The 25546-nt window shown below is 36.5% G+C and overlaps 1 protein-coding gene across 17 annotated transcripts in view; it reads left to right on the top strand.

Annotated features, from left to right (window-relative positions):
• Positions 1 to 8743: 8743 nt before the first annotated feature.
• ADAM22 (ADAM metallopeptidase domain 22) overlaps positions 8744 to 25546 on the top strand; it is a 210618-nt gene continuing 193815 nt past the window's right edge. For 11 of the 17 annotated variants that reach the window (XM_039878176.1, XM_039878181.1, XM_039878179.1 and 8 more), the window contains exons 1-2: positions 8744 to 11189; positions 11655 to 11815. In XM_039878176.1, the coding sequence (XP_039734110.1) occupies positions 11105 to 11189; positions 11655 to 11815 (246 nt within the window). In that variant the 5' untranslated portion in view covers positions 8744 to 11104. The remainder of the gene's footprint in view (positions 11190 to 11654; positions 11816 to 25546) is intronic. The other 6 variants (XM_039878184.1, XM_039878182.1, XM_039878178.1 and 3 more) reach the window with 1 other exon arrangement.

Here is a 25546-nt window from a genome sequence, read left to right as displayed (position 1 = left end):
GTCGATAGATGTTAGGAAGAAAAAAAAGTCACCCCAGTTAAGCTAAGGGCAACAGACGCCGTAGCATTCAGTCAGTGGCTCTGTATTTCCAGTAGCCAGAAACAGCAGCAGTGAAGACAGGATGGTTTTGTGACTCAATGAATGTTTATTTTTCTAAGATGACAAGCAATTGGAGCAAAATGTGTATTTTACACAAGTCAATAGAATCTTTTAAATGGTTTTTGAAGCCAGTGACTTCTTTACATGCATAGATTAGTATGTGAAGGTAATTTATGGAACCATGTATAGATGTTATTCTAATGTGTGTCATTTGTAGAAAACACTTGATGACTGTCAAGACAAAATATACCTACCATTAAAAGAGTAACAGAAAGCAAAGGATTATATGTGTAAAACTTTGACCTAAAACCGTTGAACTTGAATACTTATTTCCAGAAATGTGGGATTATTTTATATTATCAAATGAGAATTTAGGTCTTAAAAACACTTTGGTACTAGGATGGATGTATAGTTAATACTGGAGTGCCAGTATTAGAATATATTAAAGTAATAAATATATTAAAGTAATAAAATATATTAAAGTAATAAATTTAGAATATATTAAAGTAATAAATTATATTTATCTAAATACTAATTGCTGTAAGTGTAGTTTTGATTAATGTGAGACCAAAGAAAGTTTTATGTCACACTTCATTTAGGAATCTTTGCAATGCTGAAGTGTAATGTAAGGATGATAAGCCTCTTCCTACAGGAGATGGAAAGGTTTTTAAACATAGTAATGAATGTAAACTAAAGCCTCACTAGGCTAGCTAGATCTTTTCATTTTAAAAGAAACATTTATTGGGGTGACATTGGTTAACAAAATTATACAGGTTTCAAGTGTACGATGCAATAATACATCATATATATATTGCATTATGTGTTCACAACCCAAAGTTAAATCTAACACCATATATTTGACCTCCTTTACCTTTATTTTTCCTCCCTCCCCCTTTCCCTCTAGTAACCACTAAAATCTAAAAGAATGCTGTTCACAGAGTAGATTGTGCAGAAGATATTAATTGGGCCCAAATTACCTTAGATAACAGCTACTATAGACATCGGCATTTAAGTCTTTGCTATTACCAGTAATATAATATGAGCCATGTGCTGTGATTACATTATTTGCCATGGAGAGTAGGGGTGGGGACTGGGAAGAAGGAATGGCATAGTACAAAGACAATTAGGTCAAATGAAAGAGCAGTTTAGCCTTTTAACTGCATTAATTACAGGAATGGCTAATGTTTTTACATAAAAATGGTATGGCATCCATGTTTCCACAAATTCCAATTAAGAATCCCTTAATGCATAAAAAACATGCCCACCTGTTTACCTGGGTAAACTAGTGATTGTGCACAACTAAAGTTAAAAACCAGAACTTAACATCCTTGCAAAAAAGACCATTAATTAGCATCATTAATTTTGTAGGCAGTATCATAGAGAAGTAGCCTCCTTAAAATCTCATGCTTTAAAAAAGGGAAAAATCTAAGAAGAAGAAGAGCTCTGGGCAATTAAAGATGCAAAAGTAATCTCAGCAAAATATATTACTCAGGCAGGAAAAAGATATGCCAGTTTTGAACACTGGGAGAATAGGGTGTGACAACTGAGACTTGAACGATAAGTAGAAACTAAGACCAGATTAAGACAAAAGGCATACACAGCCATATCTACTTAAGGATGTCACAATTCCTTCATAAAAAAAAAATGTTGAAATTATCAAAAGTCCCTGTATATCAGTTTATTTTACTTGGTTGTGCTTAAGTGTATAGTAATTACCTTTTTATATTGTAAGTTTAGTTGTTATCAGTAATTTTGCTGACTTCAAATTTCAAATGCTCAAATGATTACTAGGAAGAGGTGAACCCTGTCATCGGATTTAATAAAAGAAGGCAGCAAACAGCAAAAATTGTTATATAATATATATATGCTACTCTACTATTATATAAATTTGAGACATAAAACTTTAAAGGATAAAATAAATATATGCAATATTTTTGAAATATTTTATTTCACTAATGATACCAAAACCTTTTTGCTCTCACCAAAAAATATGCTATTAAAATATTTTACAAAGACTTAGAAAAAGTGGATAAAAAGTAACTGGATGGCCAGGTCATCATGCTTTCTCATTAAAAAATTTCTTTTTTGGTTTAATACTTCGTGAAAATTCAGTTAATTTAAATATTTGGTTGTCATAGCTCAAACAAAAGCACATAAATACTTAAATCCTAAAGGAAGAATTGTATTAGCTCTCTTTGCTAAAACATTAATTTTTCGGTCTTGAAAAATTTTCATTAAAATATACCTAGTAGTTTCTATATTCCTGAGATCAATCAGCCAGTTTTAAATTAATTACAAGGTATTAATACATTTTCAGTAATAAACTCATGTCATAATGGACAAACATCCATTTTCAAGATGCTCTCATATCATGACCATTTCAAAAGCAGTTTGCTTATTGTTAACATCTTTTAATTTGGAAGGGATAAATTCAGTGGGCTCTTTTTATTTTTTCAAATACTCTTGAGGCTCCCAAAAAACACGAGTTGCCCCTAATAGGAATCCCATAAAGTTTTTTCCTTACCCTGTCTTAGCATTTTCAAACAGTATAAAAATTGGAATTGGCAATTAGCCACAAAAGCTGTAAGTTCCTGGAAGGCCTCATTGTAACTCATCATAAGTGAGCTCTCATAGGAAGGAGACTCTGTGATAAAGTTTGGTGTGCAGGATGTTTTTTCAGGAGTGCCTTTGGACATCAGTTGACTCCACAGGAAGCTTTTCAGAGTTGCTAGGTGAAGATGACTGATAAAGTCATCAAATGAGGGCCATTCCAGGAAGGGGCATGACTGTGAACAATGAGGCTCTGCCGCCGAGAATCCTTGAAGGAGCTGACAGCTGAAAGCTGTCTACTGTCAGTATTCCCAGCAAGTGTTCTGGTAGCAGCAAGTTCTCATAAAAGAGGGAGCGAGATCAGTCACCCCACCCAGGATGTTGATTTCTTGCTTTTCAGTCTTTTGGTTCAAGGAACTCAAAGTGACCAGGTGGTAGTTTCAGCTTATAATTCAGGAGTTGCTCAGATGGGAAACATAAAATCCGAGAGGGTCACCAGAGTAATGGCAAGTAAGGCTGCTTCTACTTTCACCTATTGGTTCTCAAACTTACATATATTCTTTTGTAAAAGACAGCCATATAAACATTTTGAACTCAAAGTGTGTACTGCGTCCTAGATACTCCATCCTCAAAAATATCACCTCCCAAACTCTAAGCTGGTGCTACAGCTGTGCCTTTAACAGGCCATTGGAATACTCTATCATTCAGGCAGCTTCTTGGTGATTCAGTATGTTATAAACCTATGGATCACTTGATCATGGGCTCGCTCCTGCACCTTTGTTGTAAAGTCAATCACCTCTTAAAACATGAAATTGTATATTAAGTCATGCCAATGAATCAAACCATCTGTAAACCCTCAAAAAGTGATAGTGTGATCAAGAAGGATAAACTCATGTGCCTGGTACTGTCTCCAGTGTAGTCCACTTATCATCAAAAGCCTGGTCGGTCTCCTCAAGGGATTATGCCATATCAGGAACTCAATATTGGTCCCTGTTTCTTGTGGGTTGGACACTTGGCAATGGCAGAAACACTAAATCAGCTTTGGTGAATACACATGCTATCAAGCCCATACACAGTTTTCATTCCTGCCACCATAGTCCTTTTGCTCACGTGCCCATTGTGCCAGCATTGGGGTGACATTAACATGGTCACACTTCCTGACCACTCCCATCTGCCGTGTGCCTCTACCCTTTTGTATTTTTATCTTCTAATCTTTCTATTCCCAAACCCCTTAACAGCCAGTCAAGTAATTTCTCGCTGCCCATGAGTCCTCAAATATTCTAAACTGAGGCTGCTTCCCTTTGCACACAAAGGTTACCAGGTACACCAGGTACACAACTTGAAGCTCTGCCCATTGGGAAGACTTTCCCTATGACTGGCTTTCAATGCTACTCCTGAGTGCAGCTATGTGGCAACTGCAATCTATTTTCAGCTTGCACCCACAGAAGCAAATCATCCATGAACCAAGTTTGGGTTCTTCCTCCCTTTTCATGTGGTATTAAGGGATGGCCCATACACATTTAAGTGACATACTAGAGAGGAACTGATGCAATAGCAATGGATGACATGGGGGCCTGGGCTGCCTGCTCATGCAACTCCCTCTAGCCCTCTGCTCTTGCTCAATCCTGGGTATGCCAATTCCATCTTAACAATGGTTTATTGCTGCACCGGCCCAATTTTATGACTTAGTAGGTCTGACAGAACCCCAGCTCATGATTGGCAGTTGTGACCATGTGATGTTTTTTGCCCCATGGTCAGGTGTTCCATCTCTTATACATCTTCATCTCATAAAACAAACTTTTTATTTTTCCAAAAGTATATAATTCTCCACTGAAGATGGCATGGCCTTACTCTAAAACCCTCAAGGCCTCAGTTATGATTTCCCTATTGGGGTTTGCCATAAACTCCAGTTTTCCTACCAGTGATACCTCTAGAACCTTTGAACCTGCCTGGTTTTTTGCTCACAACTGGAAGTACTTCATGCCCTTGGATCAAAGCAGTATTCCCAGTTGGAGTATACTGCCTCCAGGATCTGAAAAGGCCTACCAGATATTATGCTTTGTTCTTCATGTTTGGGAAGTTTCAGGATTTGTCCTTTACTTTGGATGGGATTTACTGGCATACCCCTGACCACTGAAACTCTAAAAATATTAGTGATGTGGCAGGTCCCTGAATCTTCTTAGGATATATTCCTCACCTTCTAGAGAACATGTGTCTTATCGAATTTCCCAGTGTGCTATCAGCTTCCTGTTTATGTGGTCTGATAAATATGATATCATCAGTATAATGGATTAAAGTGATGTTCTCTGTGGCATCCTCTTCAAATTATTACAAAGGACAAGAAAGTTTAAATGGTGCTGAGATCAGAAGAGTTGACTCTAGGACAACTGTGAACTAAATGGCACTGGGGTTATAAATGTATACTGTAATCTTTTTCATTGGTGTAAATTTTTTTTGATGCATTCTTTCTGACAGGGTTGAAAAATAATGCATCTGCCCAATCAATGTACCCGAAGCCATGTTCATTTTCAATAGGAAGGACACCATATCTGGCATTGCGATGGCAGTTAAGGCTACCACTTAGTTCAGTTTGTGGTAGTCTACTGTCATTCTTTATGACCTATATGTGATTATGTTGGAAATCAACCATCTTTCAGATATTTAACAAGGACAGTGATTTCCTACATCATCACCACAACCACGACCACTGTCCCAGATGAAGATATTGTTTTTGATTCACTATTTGGCTGAAGGATAGAAGCAGTTTCAGAAGTTCCCACTTGTTTTTCTCTCTCTCTTTTTTTTTTTTTTCCACTATAATAACTCTTACCCGATAGGTCAGTGACACAATGTGGGGGATTTTATGAAGTACTAAGTATTTCTCTTCTAATAATACATTTAGAGGCTAAGCAAATAACATTGTTTGGCCCATTGTGAGCTAAACCTGTCCAGGACTCTATTTATTACCTAGCTCGCACATGCCGCCACTAGAATAGGTACTTTGGGTCCTATGTATCAGTGTCAATTCAGACCCCACATCTGGCAAATACTGGAGTATTTCCCTTTCCCTGGTACACCATTACCAAAGTAAAATGGAAGTTGGTCTCTTTGGGGAAGGATTAACTAGGGGAATCGTTACCATGTATGTCTGACATATATTGCAGGGGCCTTCTTCTGGGGACATGGCCTTTTCCTTAGTTAGTGATTTCTGGGTTGAAAAACTGACTAAAATCTGGAAACTAAATAAGAGATCATGACTTCTTATTGGAGCAACTGCCCTCAGCCTCCTGAGGCTGATTTATTTTAATGATACATATTGAATAATTTCCTTGCTGGTTGTCCATCCATTTTGCTCCCAAAGGAACTGTGTTCTATTAACAAGTGCCATAACTTGCTAATAATCAGGCCTCCTCTGGAAGCCTCTTCGATCTTGCCAATTATAATAACTACATATACATGGCTTCTATAAATGTAATGGGTTTCATATATACATATATGATGAGATGTGTTCAGAAGAGCCTTACTTCAAAGAAAAACAAAAGACTAATGTGATACGCCACATTAACAAAATGAAAGATAAGAATTGCTTAATTGTTTCGATAGATGCAAAAAAAGCGTTTGACAAAATCCAACATCCATTTATGATATATTAAAAAAAAAACTCTCAACAAACTGAGCATAGAGAAAATGTACCTCAATATAATAAAGGCCATATATGACAAGCCCACAGCTAAAATCGTACTCAATGGTGAAAGCTAAAAGCTTTTCCTCTAAGTTCAGGAAGAAGACAAGGATGCTCCCTCTTGCCACTTTTAATCAACATAGTACTGGAAGTCCTAGCCTGAGCAATTAGGCAAGAAAAAAATAAAAGGGATCCATATCGGAAAGGAAAAAATAAAACTCTCTATCGCAGAAGACATGATATTATGTATAGAAAACCCTAAAAACTCCACCAAGAAAACATGAGAATAAACAAACTCAGCAAAATTGCAGGATACAAAATCAATATGCAAAACTCAGCTGTGTTTCTAAACACTAATAATGAACTATCAGAAAGAGAAATTAAGAAAACAATCCCATTTACAATTGCATGAAAAAGAATAAAATACCTAGGAATAAATTTAACCAAGGAGGTGAAAGAACTGTACACTTAAAACTATAAGACATGAAAGAGATTGAAGAAGACAGAAATAAATGGAAAGATATTACATGCTCATAGATTGGAAGAACTGATATTATTAAAATGTCCATACTACCCAAAGAGATCTACAGATTCAATGCAATGCCTATCAAAATTACAATGGCATTTTCACAGAAACAGAACAAAAAATCCTAAAATTTGTGTGGAACCACAAAAGTCCCTAAATCGCCAAAGCAATCTTGAGAGAGAATAAAGCTGGTGGCATCAAGCTCCCTGGTTTCAAACTGTATTATAAAGCGATAGTAATCAAAACAGTATGGTATTGACATAAAAACAGAAACATAAATTAATGGAACAGGATAGAGAGCCCAGAAATAAACCCATACATATATGGTCAATTAATTTATGACAAAGGGGCCAAGAATATACAATGGGGAAAGAACAGCCTCTTCAATAAATAGTGCTGGAAAAACAGAAAATGCAAAAGAAAAAAACTGGATCTCTATCTTATACCACAAAAATCAACTCAAAATGGATGAAAGACTTGAATGTAAGACCTGAAGCCATAAAACTGTAACCTGAAACTCATGGAACTTGAATATAAGACCTGAAACAAGAAAACATAGGAAGTAAGCTCTTTGACATTAGCGGGTAATGATTTTTTGAATATGATACCAAAAGCAAAGATTAACAAAAGCAAAAATAAACAAGTGCAACTATGTCAGACTAAAAAGCTTCTACACAGCAAAGGAAGCCATCAACTAAATGAAAAGGCAACCTACTGAATGGGAGAAAATATTTACAAATCACATGTCTGATAAGTTGTATCTCATACGACCCAATAGCAAAACAAAAACAAAAACAACAGAAAAAAACAAAAAAGAAAAGAAAACCCAAGCAATATGATTAAAAAATGGGCAGAGGAACTGAATAGACATTTTTCAAAAAAAAAACCATACATGTTTGTTTTTCTTTCTCTTTCTCTCTCTTGCTTTCTCTCTCTCTCTTTTCTTTCTTTTTTAGCTGTGAATAAAACTTGAATAATGTGCCGCAGAAATTAGACAGAAGTTTTTTTTTATTAAAACAAAAGACTCCTATATTACAACTTATTTATATTTGCATGTTAAATAGGTAAAGTGTCTAAATGGTTATTTTACAGTCTTTTCTAATAAAATGTTAAATAAAAAAAAAACCGTAAGTACTCAGAATGCCCATTTGGGGATCTTGATGGTGACATAAGAATGGGCTGGGACTTGATCTGTGAATCTAGAATCCAGAGGTTCAAGTAGCCCTGTAGATTACAGTTATTCTCAGTGGGTCAAAAACCACAACTTTAATTTCTCCTCGCCTCTCTAACTCCTAACTCTTGATGTTTAGAGTGGTGGAGCTGGAGTGGGAGCTTCCCAATCCACCCTCAGACATGAGAAAGAAGGAAATCCTGCCAGTTACAACAACATAGATGTACCTTGAGGGTATTATGTTAAGTGAAATAGCTAGGGAGAGAAAGACAAATACTGTATGGTATGATTTATATGTGGAATTAAAAAAAAAATCAAACTCATAGAAACAGAGAATAGGAAAGTGGTTGCCAGGGGCTGGGTTGCGGGGAAGGAAATAGGGAATGGTTGGTAAAATGGTACAAACTTTCAGCTATAAGATAAATAAGGTCTGAGAATCTAATGTAAAATATAGTGGCTATAGTTGATAACACTGCATTATATAATTGAAATTTGAGAGTAGAACTTAAATATTTTCACCAAAAAAATATTTGGGGTGATGGATGTGTTAATTAACTGGATGATGGGAATCAAATGAAAACAATGACAACAATGTAAACAATGTAAACATATATATATATATGAAATAGACAAGGTGTGGCAAGAAGCACACGACTTCACAGATTCAAAGGAGATTCTGTCCCTACAGGATGGGATGCTTTGTCCTGCTGTGCCACTGAGACAAGTTTACTTCTGCTGCCCCTCCCCACCTCCACATACCTTGGAGAAAATGTGTGATCAGAGCCACAGGTATCTTCTCTTTTACCTTGCCTCTCAGGAGGTCCATTCTGTGCCAAGGAGATGGAGTGGTTTAAAGGTACCTATTACATTAAAAAATGTGCAAACTTTGAACCAAGTGTTCTGCTATCTGCATTAGAGAAATGCTTACAACACACACAGGGAAGCACTACTTATGACAAGAGATGTTTAAATAAAAAAAAAAAATGTTATATACTTAGAGCAGCACAATATTTATAAAACATGTAAAATTCTCTTCCAACTAAGAGAATTGGATAAGAATATATATCCATGATGTAGAGATTGAAAGGGCTTTTCTAGGCCCTTGGGTTCTAATTCTCTTATACGGTGACTGTTATGGAATCTTTTGCATCAAGGTATAAGGTGTACTATTAAAAAATTATAGCCCTTATTCAGACTACACTTGCATGTAATATATAGAATTCTTAAGTGTCTCATTATCTGAAGAATTTGGAGAATTTCTTTGAAACAACAATAAGTGAGGTGTGGCTACCAAAATATGATAGAATGTTCTCATAGGCAAGAATTTAGGACCATGAAGAAAAAAGTCCCTTGGTATTGTTTGCTTGTGAAACCATGTCTAAAGTGTATTTAATTCTGGATATCACACTTTAGCTGGGACATTGACAAAATGGAGAGAATTTTCAAATCATTACAATGGTGAGGGAACCTAAAACCATGTCATATGAGGCAGAGATAAAAGAAAAAAAAATCCCCCCACGAAAGGAGAAAAACATCTCCAAAGAGCATCATATGGAAGATTCTTCTGTATGTTTTACAGGACCAGAACTAGGATGGAGGTTACGCTAACACAGGTTCAAACACAGAGATGTGGTAAACGACTCATCTGAAAGCAGGAGAGCCAGTCTACTTTATGACTGGGACCTTGAAGGAAAGTCATTTAAATTCTTCAATTCAGTGTCGCCCAATAGAATTTTCTGCAAAGATGGAAATGTTCCATATTTTTACTGTATAGTATAGTAGTCACTAACCACAGGTATTTTATTTAGTACTTGAAATGTGGTTAGCATGACTTAAGAACTGAATTTTAAATTTTAATTAATTTAAATTTAAATAGCTACATGTGGCTAGTGGCTATAATATTTGAAAGGTACAGCTCTAAGCCTTAATTTCCTTCTCTCTGAAATAGGAACAATACTTATCAAACTGTTGGCCTAAGATTCACGTGATTATTTATGTGACCTCTGAAAAACAGTACAAAAGTACTATACAAGTGTTGTGTTGATAATTATTTTATTATTGTCTTATCTGCAAGAGTTTCTAACACTTAGAATTAAAGAAAAATGGAATACGCAGCCGAGAAAGTAGTTTCCAAAGTCTGGTTTTCAAATATAGGTTTGAAGAAGGCATGTATTAGAGAAAGGACAAAAACATCCTGGAGAGTTACGCTAAATCCAAATATCCTTCAGGAGGGTCTCCCTGCCTCTCCGAGGCTGAGTTAAAAACCCTTCTCTAGGCATTACCAGGACACTTTTCACACTTTATTGCAAAAAACGGTGTTTTACTCAACCATAGCTGAGAACGTGCCTCATACGTGAGTCTTTCGCGATCATGTCTCCTGCGCTTAGTCAACCGCCGGGCACATAGTAGGTCCTCAATCAATACTTGTGGAATGATTAACTTACCATGTACTCTTGAAGGTATAATGCTCTCATAATACTTAACTATTAAGTTTGTAGAACATATAATTACAGTTCTTTGTGGACAAAGCCGGATGAATACCGGCTCCAGCAGCAGCAGCAGCGTGGTTGGATACCCTCGGTGCAAGGAGGCCTGCCAGCTATGACCTCTCTTTTTCTTTCGTCCTTTTTCTCCCTCCCATCTTCAAGCTGCACAGGACCTCGCAGTCACGAGGGGAGGAGGGAGAACTACATTTCCCAGCTGACTCTCGTGCGCGCGCCCCAGTCCGCGCGCGGGGAGCGAGAGCACCAGGCGCTCGCTCCCTGCCGAGCGCTTCTTGCCCGCCGGAGCCTTTGCCATGGGATGAGGTGGGAGGCGCTAGAAACCACTTAGCTACAGCCAACCGCCCAATGCAGCACTCTCTAGCTCCCCCCGCCAGCGGAAGCGCCCGCGGAACACAATGCAGCACTGAGGCAGCGCCGCTGTGGAGGCTGCAGCCCCACGGCCGCCGCAGCACCGGCCGGGGCTGGGAGGGGGCGGCTCAGGCGAACCGGGGGGCGCCGGGCGAGGGAGCTGGACCAGCTGCCCGAGCATGAGGAGCTGAGCGTCTTTAGCGCGGCGGACTGACAGCAGCACCATGCAAGCAGCGGCGGCTGCGTCGGTGCCCTTCTTGCTGCTCTGCGCCCTGGGGACCTGCCCTTCGGCGCGCTGCGGCCGGGCAGGTAAGTTCGCCACCCTTTGTGGCTTTGAACGTACCATCTGCTGGGAATCTCTGCAGCTCTCAAGAGCATCGCAAAGGGGCATCCCCATTTTCCAAGTGCGCGGGGAGATTTTTTTTTTATTTTTTGGAAGGGTGGTGAGAAGTGGAGCAAAAATACGTGTGGGGGCGCGCGGATGTATTGGAAGCCTTCGGTCAAATGCCTGTTTTTATTTTGAAAAAGAGGCATGCGGAGGATGGAAAGGGGTGCTCTGCATCTGGGCCCCGATCCTGGATGCTCTCAGACGAGCTGGCCCAAGGCTCTCCAGTTGGTGTCTGCGTCCTTCCCAGATGGAGTCCGGGAGGGAGGGGGCGGTGGGATTTTCAGAGAGGAGGTGTCGGACGGCAAGACAGACGAGTGTGAGTAAGGGTCATTATTTTCGCCTCCCCCCCGCCCCCCTACAATCTCTCCTATCCTTCCTGCCTGGAGGAGACGCCTCGTTGACGGAGGTGGAGAGGAGGAACGAAAACCGCTTCCTAGAGCGCCAGAGCATCGTGCCGCTCCGACTCATCTACCGCTCGGGCGGCGAAGATCAGACAGGGCACGACGCGCTCGACACGCGAGTACGGGGTGACCCCCGCAGCGGACAGGTGAGAGGCGCGGCGGTCTGGGGGGTGGTCCTCCGCGCGGCCCGGCCCACCAGCTACACCGCGTTTGCTCTCGGTTGTCCTGGAGATGCAGTGTCTTCTGTGAAACGAGCGCAATCTTAATGCGAGTCCTTCAGGAAGCATTTTGTGCAGAAAAGAAGGGAAGGGGTGGGGGCAAAACTCCCCAAAAGCCACAGGCGAAGGGCTTTGCTTGAGAGGAGTTTGTGCAGGGTGCCTCCAGGAGGGCGAAAACCCTTTTACCTCTCTCAAGCAAAAGTCATGCATAGGCAAGAAGGGGTATAATATTTGGGCAGCGTTTGCATCATTTTTATTATTGTGGTGGTTGTTTTAATCCTTAAAGAGAAGACTTTAGAAGTGATTTAAACAAAGATTGGTACTTTTGAAAAATTGGGAAAAAAGCCCAGACGTCCATAACTAAACTAAAACAGTAAAAAAGCTTAACTGCAAAGTTTTTAGCTCACTCAATTGTGGACACCAGAGATGTGCCCATTTGTCTCCACCTTCCAGAAAAGGCGTCCTCCTCCCCACTTTCTTTGTTGGTAGCAGCCCTCTTGGTGAAATGAGGGCCGCGTTATTTATTGGGCATTTATAAATCGTGTTGAAAAATATCTAAGTTTACCAATTACCCAATATCACAGAACAGTATCACACATCCACATATATGCCTGAAAATTATTTTTAACTTACTGGTTAATTTCAGTAAATATTTTGAGGCTCTGTAAACATTTTTTTGTATTTATATATGTCAACCGGGCAACTAGTTCATGCACCTGTAAGAGCTTAATAAAGATAGAATTTCTTCATGTAGTTGAAAATTTGTAAACTTAACTGAAGCAAAGTTACACTAATTTATCTTTATGTGTAAAATACGTAAAATAGAAAATTACTATTTAAATTTATTTGTAGCCAAAATCTTATTTATGTTAAAATTTTAATATAAGCTCAGAATTAATTTACAGGGCTACAGTAATATCCATCAAAGTTAGACTATTGTGACACAAAAATCTAACATGCCAAATCTTCAATGAAGGATTCCATTATTTGAATTGTTGGTAAATGCCTATTTTTCTTTTCTTTTAACATGTTTCTGTAGTAAAACCAAAGAAACAGGGGACACTATCTTATTTGTCAGTACATTAGAATTATTTATGTGGAGGAATATTCTCACATTCATTTACAACTCTTGATTATAAAAAATTTCAAACACACCAAAGCAGATAGTTTCAACAATTAGCAACTCATATTAATTACCAATCAACTCAATTAACTATCTTGTTTTATCGATATTCTACCTTTTTCTTCCCCTTCCTGTGTTCTTTTGAAGCAAATTATATTTCATTTATAAAAAATTTCACTATGCATCTCTAAAAGATAAGGATTCATTAAAAATATATCTAATATTATATCTAATATGTAAATATATTATGAATATATAAGTATGTTTAACTATGTTATATTTAAATATGTTATATTTATTTAACATAAATATGTTATATATTATATTTAAATATAATATATAAGTTTGTTTGTTTGACCTAGGACTCAATGTGTATAGACTGCAGTTAATTTTTTTGTTTCTTAAGTCATAGTTTTTAATGCATAGTTTTTCCTTCCATTTTTTTGGTTTTTTTCTTTGCCATTTATTCACTGAAGACATGGGGTCTTTTATCCTGTAGAGTTTCCCACAGTGAATTTTTGCTGATATTAGTGCTTTAAAACAAATTACAAAAACTTTCTCAGAGAGGAAGCAAGACAGAAGGAAGTAAAGATGCTGAAAAAGCAAACTGCAGGATTGAACCTGGAAATGCCAAATCTGCCTCATGCTGGTAATGTCCTCAAGTACTTCTGCCCTTCTCTGTGTTGGTGAAAGACCGCCACTGTTGGAAAACAGGCCAGTCCTCATTCTTTTCTCCCTATTTATGGAGCTCTACTTCTGCAGTTGTTGGTTCCGAGGCCTCTCCACTTGGGGCAGAAGAAACCTTGGGCCTGTGCAGCTTCTATTTTCTATAGCAGTAAACCTCACAGTTTAGAAGAATGGCTCTGGCTCTTGGTGAGGCATGAATTAATTGATAGGATTTAGGTTAAACATCAAGAATAGATTATTAATTCTAGTGAGAACTGAAAGTGAAGATACTGTCTTGTCATCAAAGTAATTATTACAAGAAATTATCAGTGCCTGCCACATTGTAAGGTACACACCGTACATTTGGTTGGATGTCTGGATCACCTGAGAGCCTTTGCAATTTACCATGCTCCTTAACCTACAGTTAGAAATTAGTGATATGAGGACTAAACCTGGTAGATAGAGTTGTGAAGACCTACTTGCCATATGCTAACTTTTCCTACCGTTAGGAAAATAAGGAGTTTTCCTGCATTTCGACATTTCTAGTTTCTTTAAGAGCTGCCATTGAACCTGAAAACATAACTTGATTGTATATGATAATTAAATAGATATAATTTATGGCATCTTAGCTACCCATAGATATTTCGAACAACTTCCTTTCTACTTCCAAAATATGATTAGGAAAACTTATGTATTCCTTTATTTGTTCATTTAAAAGCATTTATTTACTTGAGCTCTTACTATGTACCATTTTTTGTACAAGGCCCTTGGGATTTAGAGATAAAATATACAGTTCTAACTTTTAAGAGATTAACAGACAAGTGGGAAGATGAATGAGTAAATAAGCAGTTGCATTCTGCCTTCTGTTTGATTTTCTGGAGGTGAGAGAGTTGTAGAAGCAGAGAAGACCCATTATTTAACCCAGCTGAGCAATCAGGGTGAGCTCTCTGGGGGAGGTGCTGTCTGAGCTCTGTTTTGAGAGTGAGTAGGAATTGGCCAGATTAAACAGATTGGACAAGCATATCAAACCCAAGGGGCAGCAAATACATAGGCATGTGGGAGTCAGGACACATTTTTGTTAATTGCAAATCCTTAGGATTTAAGGGACAGATGAGGTAAAACAGGAAAGCAGGTAGTAGATGTTGCAGCACCTCCTGACTTGCTGAGGAATTTGGACTTTGTCCTAAAGGCAATCTAAGGATTTCAGTAAGGAGAGTTAATTGACCAGATTTACGTTATGTGGGATAATCCTCACTGTTAGAAATAAGTAATTTTAATTTCAAAGAGTAAGTGAATAAGTTGTTTAATTCATAGGTAAATGCCAATTCACATACTCATTAAGCTTCATAAGAACTTATTTACTAAGTAGACTGAAAATACCATATAACTGAATTAATAGTTATTAAGCATTTAGAACAATGCTGGACTTATTGTAAATACTATATGTTAAACAACATAAACTCACTTAGACTGCTTGAGTAGCTGCCCAAATTTTATGACATCATTTTATCGTAAAAGTGGTGCCCCTATTACCTGAGTTTAACACATTCCCAAGAGTAAGTTACAAATTACTTGAATTTTCATAACTAAGTGGAATCTAACAGTACAAGAGATGGAAGAGAACGTATAGGTCATCTAAAACCAGGAATTATTTCTGTATAGTAAGATCCAGCCATTTACCCAGAGTAAGGAAACCAGCTGTGTATTACTTAGTGTTTCAGAAAACTCACAAGAACTATGATGATACGAAACACCTTAGTTTAACTTTTAACGTGTCTTCATTTCAGTTTCATCACTAAATGAGATAGAGCACTTATATTTTTGGAAGAAATTTAGATTTTAGTTTTATGGAAATTCTGGCAATTTGAAATGAAATAATAATTCTGTTGATGTGAGTCCGTATTGTAAAAGATTTCTTTACTATATGGGCAGTTACTTAAATGCATACTTTAGTTTTATCCCAAGTGGGATGATCAATCCATACTGAAAGCTTATTATGCCATAAAGTCCTAAAAATGGTAGTCAAAGAAATCACATTTGATTGCGGGTAACCTTGTTATCCTCTAGGGTGTCTACCTAGTATTAATTTCAGTCCTGTAAAAGAGCACTCAGAACTGTAATATTCAAAATATTTAGTCTTTCCTTTTTCTTCTGACTTGAAATTATTTGTGCTGAAGGAATTGTATGTTTGCAGATAAAAGGATAGAACATTTTTAACTGGACACCTACATGGGTAAGATATCACCTGTTGAGTCTTACCAATGGTTTGATCTGATAATCACATAATTGCTGTTTTTAAGAATAAGCACCGTAACGATCATTCCTTTTTTGCTAGTCACGCATGACAGATTTACAGTAGCATCAAAGATAGATTATTTGTTGTTTTATTTCGTTATGTGGTCACCTCATAAGTTTTCAATAATTTGTTTTTTACTCAGTGACTACATTTCTCTACAAATAGCAGAATTTCTTTTTGTCAGAAGTCTTTGTTGTCATTGAATAGATGGGCTGCTTATTTCTTTATCTCTTTCTCTGAAAACTGTTGTTGCTTCTCAAGTGGTCAGTCAGGTGCCAAGAACATAGACCTACAAATTATTATAGTTTTGATAATCAGTAAAGAATGGAGAAAGTACAAGATGGTAGTAAGATGGTAGTAAGATGGCAAGCAGTAGGAATGCTCCATTTTTATGGTTATATTTATACATATGCCTAAGCATGCATGAGCTGTACTTAAAATTGTGCTGTTTCACTTGGGAGCACTGAGTCAGCTTGACGGTAAATTATCTGAAGTACTGCTTCTCTGGTGGAAAAAGGCTCCTAGGAATTACAGCTTTAGAAGTATTTTGCAAGGATAGCACAAACATTGTTTCTACTTAATGTGCATTTGTTAAACCTAAGTAGCTCAATATTGATATAAAGGTTTGCCACCAAGCAAAACTTTGTTCTGCTGCTATAAGTAGGAAGGAGACATTTCTCAGTGCATTTTTATTCCCCTACCAATGTCTTCTCTTATAGTTAAATAGTTAAAAGAAAATGAAATTAAGAATTGTAAGCATTTCCCTGTCTTGTTTTTACTCTATGAGATCCCAATTCGTATATATTTTTGGGGAGGCATCTTTGAAATTCTGCCCAATGATTTTACTGTGCACAAAAAGAACCCGTCTTTCATAGCTTTTTTATAGCTACACATGGAAAATTATTAATTACTCTAAGAGCTTATGGATTGATAAAAATTTTCTTAGTTTTATTTGCTTTCTCATACTTCAAAGAATGTCAAGTGTTCTATTATTTTTAATGATTAGAGCCCTTCCTGCAAGTACATGGAGGGAGGTCTGCTTCCTTGTCATGATACACTAAGAGCAGGAATCTATAAGGTCTGTAATACTCTGTAGCTCCCACAGGGCTCAAATAGGGCCACTTTTATCATTAAGTTTCATGGATAAGCCCCAAAGGGAAAAAAAGGATATTAACAAGAAGAGCGGAGAAAGCAGAAGAGGAAGAGACCTCAAGAAAATAGCGAGAAGAAGGAAGGAAGGAGAAATCAGGAAAAGAGAGAAATACAATAGTGTTATCATATGTTATAGTATATACTAAAATATTTAATCTACGATAGGTTACATTTTATGTGTGGAACAGTTTTCTGAGTACTTGATATACATTAACTCATTTCATCCTCACAAGAATCATGTGATAGGTAATATTTATCAGCTGCAAAATCACAAAGCTGGTAGGTAGCTGAAAGGCAGCTTGAACCCAGGTACTTCAGCTTCACTGACCTGCCTATGTGCTTAACCACTGTGCTAAACTGCCCTTGTGGGTAGGGGACCACCAACATTTCTTTAGATTTCATTCAGTAGCACTAGAGTCAAAGATTTCTTCCATCTGCTCCATTGGAACTATATATTTCTTACAGTGCTTGAAAATATATTTTTAAAGTTACATAGTAGTGAAGACGCTTGCATAACACAGTAGGGATTCATTCCTACTATCTTGAGAATGTGAATGGAATATAGAAAGATATTTAATATTTACAAGGTGAAAACACCACTTGAAGGATGTATGTTTGGTTTATTCTGGACCTGGATGTGTACACTGATTATTATAATCTTTGTAAATCAAAGATTTTAGTATTCAGCAGTAGACACCAAAATTACATATGCTCTTTTGTGGTCAAAGTTTTATAAAAGAGAAACATCAAATGCTAAACAGGGATCCATACTCATATGTCCTTCTCCAAAAGAAAAGGTACAGAATATTTTCCATGTCTTCATAGAATAAGTAGCCTCAGAGTGCCAAATGTCAGAGCATTCAGGTAAAAGATACATAATCAATGAATAATAACCAAACACAGTAGCTTCTGAGAACATCTACTTGGATGTGTTACTTTAGTGATAAAAGCACTAGAAAGCAAATATTTGGTGAAAGGTGAAAAATATGAATTAATATTTATTGAATACTTACCATGTACAAGGGACTGTGCTGAGCGATTTATATGCATTATCTCTATGAGGTAGATATGATTATTATACCTATTTTATCAATGAGAATACTAAGGCTTAAGGAAGCTAGTTAACCTACCCAAGGACATACAAGTAATAAATAGTAGTATTGGGAAAAGAATTCTTAAAGAAAATGTTAGAAATCCACATAAAATAATTCTTTTTAATTGTTGCTATTTATTTAACACATGGGTATCCATTTATCTGTGTGTAGGAACATTCCTAACATTATTTTCTTAAGAAGCACTTGGCCCTGCCCAGTCTTATTCCTGGCCAACTTCATCCAGGTGTGGATTGATGTCATATCTAGCATTTATTATGTTCATTTCTAGAAATGGGTATACTTTCTACTTCTATCTCAGATATTCTTTTAATCACATGGAAATATCTGAAATCTCTATAAATAGAAGCAAGAATATTTGTACTCTAAGTGTTTGCTGGAATTTAATCTGCCAGAAATTCACGTAAAAGAAACTAATTATGGAGAATTATCCTCTATTCCACCGTAATAGCCTGGCCTCATCTCCAGAGACCCTGGGGAGAGGGTGGGAGTGGGGGTTGGGGCGTATTTTAAAAAATCTCCCTAGTGAATTCCAATTTGTTACAGTATTAACTGGTTTCTCAGGAATATGGAGAGCATCAGGCATGGTGCCTCACCAGGACCAAGAGGAGAAATTTGTTGTGTAACCGTGTTTCCTTTTTTGAGTTGGATGCCGAAAGTTTCTGATCAAATTGTGCCCTCCTGCAAGGTGAAAGTGGCAGCACGAATTTCTACAGCAGCCTCATAGCTAGCTCATTAGCGTGCTGCTTCTCACCATCTCCGTTTCAGTGCGAAAGTCTTTTGAAATATCTTTTGAAAAATGAGATTTATCAATCTGGATAATAAGATCTGTGCAGATTTTCATATGCATGTTATACTTTGATTTAAAAAAAGTAATCTCAGAGAGGTTTCCTCTGTCCATTTTTTTAAAGGAGTCCCACCCCATCCCTGCCTTATTACATTATGTTACTCTGTTGTTTTCCTAACACTTATTAGCATTTAACATTCTTTTTAAAGATTGATTTGTTTATTATCTTCTTGCATGCCATCATCACTAGAATGTAAACTATGAGAATAGTGATCTCGTCGGTTTGTTCACGACACACATCCATTGCCTAGAAGAGTGCCTGGCACAGAGTCAGTACTTAATAAATATTTATTGAAGTAATGAATATTCCTTCTCTCCCAGTTTGCTCATCTGTGTAAAAATTTTATTTTATTTTGTAATTGTCCATATAAACAACCTGAAATCCTTTTTTGGAACAAGGTAGGGTTCCAAATGAATAAATGTATGAATAATTTTAGTCTTTTAAAATATTGAATTTAGAGCCCCTTTTAATATTTACAATTATTTTGCACATAGTGTGCTGTATTTTTAAAAATATAAATGCTTCATATATAAAAACTGATTTTAGACTTCTAGGTGGTCTTCTGATTTTATTATTTGAATTGCTTTTAAGATAGAAATCCGTTTTCTTTAGCACAGACTATTATACATAACTTGATTTTGAAAATAAAATATAAAATACTGTCATAATCCCGAAATATCAGCAGTTCTAACTGGAAAGAGAAGGAATAAAGAAGTTAATCTCTTACCCACCCCCTCCATACCCCTGCCCCATGGTCCGTTTGTTGTTTGTATTGAAATTTTTCAGAATCATATTTGTCAGCAAGAGTAAATCAACATTTTTCTTCTCCTTTTTAAAAATTAATTTTGTGCCGGGGCATTTTAGCACTTAGCAATTGTTGCCCTTTTGTTACATTTTTTTTTGTTCCAAATAGAGAACATTAGATAACTCCGTGAAGGTGGGAAATCAGTGATGTTCTCTTGAAGACAGACCTCAAGAGCTCGTATTTTGCAAGTGGTTTAGAATTTTCCTACCCAAAGAAGAACTGGTTGACAGTTTTCTTAGACTTGGTACTGCCTCATGTCTCTAGCCTTTATGTCTAGTTGGTCACTTTCTGTTCTTATTTATTTATTTATTTATTTATTTATTTATTTATTTATTTATTTCATTTTTTCCTTTTAAGTAGGCTTTTTTGGGAGAAATTGCCTTCATTTCCTCCACTAACGAGGTCAGGATTTTGGGATCAGGCCGGTACACACAGTTGGGTACTCCTGGTCATAGCTCAAGCTTTTTTTTAAGTGGGATCTCTTTATTTGGATTAGATGGCAGGTGCTGCAGAAAGAGCTGCCACTTCACAGAACCTGGTTCTGCAGATTTCCACAAATTGCCTAGCAGGTTTTTAATGTCTTTGGAATATCCTTTCAGGGGTCTGGCTGGGAACCCAGCATTAGTGGGCTAAGTAACAATCATACATGTTATGCATGTACTACTTATTTAAGCTAAAGCAGCTGCACAAAATATAAAATGTGAGAACGGTTTTGTGGTTCTGAATCAAAACTTTCATCATACATTGCTTTTTTTTTTTCAAACTTATTTCCTCATAAAAGTACCTTTAAACTTGGACAGATAGTGACTGATAAGACAGTAGGGGAAATTTAAGAAGTATTCTTAAATTGCTGTCACCAAAAGCAAAGCTATTTCTGACTGGGTAAGTGTCTAGAGAAACGCTATTTCGAACCATTTTTGTTGCTTCTCAGTACCCTCTAGCATAAAAAAGGGGAAAAATATTGGTGCCAAGATACTGAGAATTCTTATGTAATTTCTGAGGTAAGTTCAGCATAATGTTCTTATAGTTCTTAATGATCTTGCATAGACAATGTTCTCTCATTTAATGAAGGAAAAGTAGTATTCACTACTTAACCAATTTAATGTGAAATCTACCTGAGGTCATTGATTAATGAGTTTTTAGGACATTTCTTAAATGTTCTGATTAGGAAATTACGAAATTTGCAGTTGTCATAGGGTAACGAGGTAAAAATTATTTTGTTTTTAATTTACTTGCACAGAAAAACATGGAGTAAGGACATGCATCCTCATCTTCATTTTTATTTCTTCTCAGCATTGAGCACAGTCTTGTATATAGTAAATGCTCTACAAACAAATGCTGACTGTATCAAATCATTGATGTCATGACTTACAGAGAGCTCTGTTCTGTTCTTATACCCCTACATCCCTGTTGTTATATCAGATTTTTCCTGGTCAATTACTTCTTTTCTTTTCTCTTTATTTCTCTTTTTCCTCATTTCCCACTTTCCTGTTGCCTTTTTCCATTTGTAATTTTCCTGTGGACTTAGCCTTGCTCTGTTCACTTTCCCTATTACCCTTGGTTTATTTTATACTTATCCCCCACTCTATGTCTGTCAAGCGCCTCTTTTTTTCTTAGCAACTACAGTAAAAACTAGTCCTTGAAAGGTTATTTACATTCAGTGTTGGGAAGCATCCCTGCTGCATGTTGCTAGAGTTACTTATTTTGGGATTTGGAAAATTTGTTACAATTCAACAAGCTTTCCATTTTACTACTTACCTTTAAGCCTCTTTGTGTGTGTGTGTGTGTGTGTGTGTGTGTGTGTGTGTGTGTGTGTGTGTGTGTGTGTGTAAGAGAGAGAGAGAGAGAGAGAGAGAGAACTTTTACTGTTTCTTTTGTTATCCTTAAATTGTTCCTTATTCATTCTCTTCTTTCAGTGTGGACTGTTGTGCCCCTTCTACTCTTTACTGCTGGAATAATCATCTTTCTAAAATCATTCTCTTTGTTTTCATTGCTTATAACCCCCTGCATTTAAACACTGAGTTATGTGCTCAGTCCATTTTCCACACTTGCTGAGCATGTCACTTCTCAAAGTGTTCCACAGTGATACATTGCCACATTGCTACAGGATTCAGACTCAGTATTAAAGAATGATGAGGTACTTTTACAAGTATACTTGCCTCATAAGCTTGCCATTAAATCATTTCTGCTTATGTGTGTGTTGGTGTGGGTTCGGGGGGTGGGCGTGAAAGTACTGGGTGTGTTAATAGAGGATGCCTCCAAATAGACTCCAATCTTGGGCTGAAACTTTGTTATTCATATTTACCATTGTTTGTTTACTGCTTAGCACTGCCTGATGCAGAGTAAATATTTATGGTCTGCCTTCGTTTCAATTTTCTGTCTCAAAGATGCAGAAGAAAAGTTCTGTGACCATTTATGTTACTATTTTATATACTTTGGATATATTTCTAACAGTTACAGTATTTCTTTCCTCTGGACTATTAAGATCTTTTATTGGAATGGATTGGACAGGGACATAAGCCTCCTTTCACATTTATATCTTATCTCTGACCTCCTCTCTCATTCTTGTTGGCCCAACAGAGCCACCTATATCTGGTATGCCCAGGTTCAGTGAGTCCTATCGCTGCGAGCATCTGAACTGAAATAGCTGTCCCTCTTGCTTTAAGTTTGACGCAGGGTTTGTTAAGAAAGGCAGGGCCATGATGATAAGGAGAGGGAATACTGGAAAAAATGGTGGGAACTGGGACAGTGATTGGCACACTATTATTCTACCACATAAAGCCGCCATCTTGGCTGCTTTAATCACTAAGACAAAATCATTCATGTCAGTTTATAGCCCTGTCTCTCCCAACAAAAATAAATCTAAGCTATTTAACCTCTGCGTGTGACTTTATTCAGCAGATTTTGCCATTTGCTGCCTGGAGCTGCATTTTCTTGAAGACAATGATATATGTCTTCTGGGAGAGTGACATAGTATTTTTGATGGATCTGAACTCATGTGACATATTCAACCAAGGAGTTCCTTTGATATTTGCTCTTGGAGTTTTTATGTGGTTTTGAATTAAGGACAACATTCTCTCTCTTTTTTTTCTGTAGATAAGTTCTAGATACATTCTTATCTAATATATTGTTTTATTTTATATTTTTCAATTTTTACCTCTCTTTTAGGGACTAACAAGTTGATATAAAATATTTACTTTCTTTGTTTCTTAGGTAGTAGGTATCACCCATATTGTAGTAGTACTCTGTGACATCTCCATGTCTCTAAGACATCTGCACATTTCATTGAAATCAGAAAAATATGGCGCTAGAGAATAGTCACTTTAGTACAGGTAGAGACCCCAGGGAGGGATGGCACGCTGAACTGTTTTCAGGCGTTTATATCTTAGTGTGAATGAAAGATTTGAAAGTAGGTTTAAGATCTGAAAAGAAAATAAGGGCTTGTGGTGGGGAGGAGGTTTCACATCAAAATATTAAGATCAAGTAGCTGGCCCACAGAAATTAACTCCTTAACAGTTTTCATGACTTCAGCTCACCTAGTATAATCTCAGGAACAAAATAATTCATATTTTCATTATATATAGTTTTCTTAGCTTTATTGAGATATAATTTGCATATCGTAGAATATATGCATTTTACAGTAGTGTGCTATTCAAAGTTTATTAGTATATTCAACCAGTTGTGCAACCATCACCAAAGTTAATTTAAAAACATTTCTATTGCCTCAAAAAGAAGCCTAATACACATTCCCTAAACTCTCCCCAGTACTGCCTACTCCCACTCTGCTTTCTGTCTCTATAGATTTACCTGTTCTAGGCTTTTCATATAAATATAATGCTACACTTTGTTCTCTTTTATGATTGACTTCTTTCACTTAGCATAATCTTTTCATGGTTCATTCATGTTGTAGCATATGTTATTACTTCATTCCTTTTTAATGCTGAATAATATACCATTATTCCATTATTTAGGTTGCTTCTACTTTTGAGGAATTATGCGTAATGCTATGAACATTTGTGTAAAAGTTTTTGTGTGAACATGTGAAAACATACACCAAAGATCAAAACAAGTTGTGAAACTATATACTTTTATCCTTAATACATGCAGCAATATGCTTTTCATTCTACTTGGTTCTTTTTCATTTTCTAAAAAATCCTGGCCATTGTGCACTAAAGCGATTTCAGAGCCCTCTAATGGATGATCTGACCTATGGTTTTAAAAACTGTCCTACAGGTGAGCCTAATACCTACGAGGCAGCTCTTCCTTTGGGCAGCTCTGGTTAAAAAGGTTTTAGAAGGTTGAGTCACCATGTACCTGCAAGATACTGCCAGCCATTAATTTTTATTTCTTGTATTTTTCCTGGCAACAATATTAGAGATGTATCCCTGATTAAAGACGTATCCATGATTCCTTAGCTGTTATGTGGCCAACGAAATCAACCATGTGAAAATTTCTTTAGGATACCTTTTCATACCGTTTTTAATTTTAAAAAGCTTAAGCTTTGAAATAGTTTAAACATATAAAAAAAAGTAGAGAGACTAATGTTACAGACACTCTTTTACTCACCACCTAGAGTCAACAAAATTTAGTATTTTTTTTTTTTTGAAGACATAAACATTATAGCTTTAGGTGATGCTCTCCTGCCCTTCCTTTTTTCCTCCCTTCTCAGAGTAAATTATTTTGCGTTGGTGTCATCTTTCCTTGCTTTGTTTTCATACTGTTACTACATAAATATTTATCCATAAACAATATTTATTACTGTTTTGTGTACTTTTTAAATGTACATATTCGGTATCATGTAGATTCTTTTTCTACTCCTCAACTTTGATTTTTAATCTCTTATGTTGAAACAGGTGAAATAATTGAATTCATTTTTTTTTATTGCTATCTGGCTTTCCATTTTGTAAACCTATAATTTATTTATTTTCTCATTAATGGCATTTATAGATCATTTCCAATTTTTTGCTGTTATAGGCAGTGTATGCCATTGACATATTCATGTACATGTGTTTCTGTGGGGCATATTTTTAGAAGTGAAATTGTTGATTCTTAAGGTTTGTACCTTCTCAACTTCTCTACATATTGCCAGATCGCACTGTGATATACCAATTTACATTGCACCAGCAGTGCATGAGAATTTCTGTGTATCCCCATCTTCATCATCATTTAGAATCATAAAACTTAAAAAATTTTAACACTGTTATGGGTGTGAAATGGTGTTTGGTTATTTTACTTTCCATTTCCCTGACAACAAATTAAATTGAGCACCTTTGGTAATTGTATTTCTTCTTCTGAGTAACCTAATCATATACTTTCCCCATTTTTCTAGTGGGATATTTATTTGTTTTTTTTTTTTTGTATTGATTTATAGGCATTTTAAATATGTTATGGGTTCTTTTCTATTGTTGGTTATCTGTGTTTGAATACTTTTTAAAAATTTTGTAGCTTGTCTATTCATTTTTATTGTATCATTTGTTGTAACAAATTAAAAAAATGTTTTTGATGTTATCCGTATAGATTCTTTCTTCATGATTCTTTTTGTGTTTGTGTATTACTTTACTACTGAAGATTCTACTATAGTTTTAGAATAATTTTCAATTTTTAGTAAAACAAGACCCTGATATAGTTTTCTTCTTAAAAAAATATTATAGGATAGT

Source organism: Pteropus medius, unplaced genomic scaffold (genome assembly GCF_902729225.1).
Source record: "Pteropus medius unplaced genomic scaffold, Ma_sr-lr_union100, whole genome shotgun sequence".
NCBI lineage: Eukaryota > Metazoa > Chordata > Mammalia > Chiroptera > Pteropodidae > Pteropus > Pteropus medius.
This window is presented reverse-complemented; position numbering and strand designations above follow the sequence as displayed.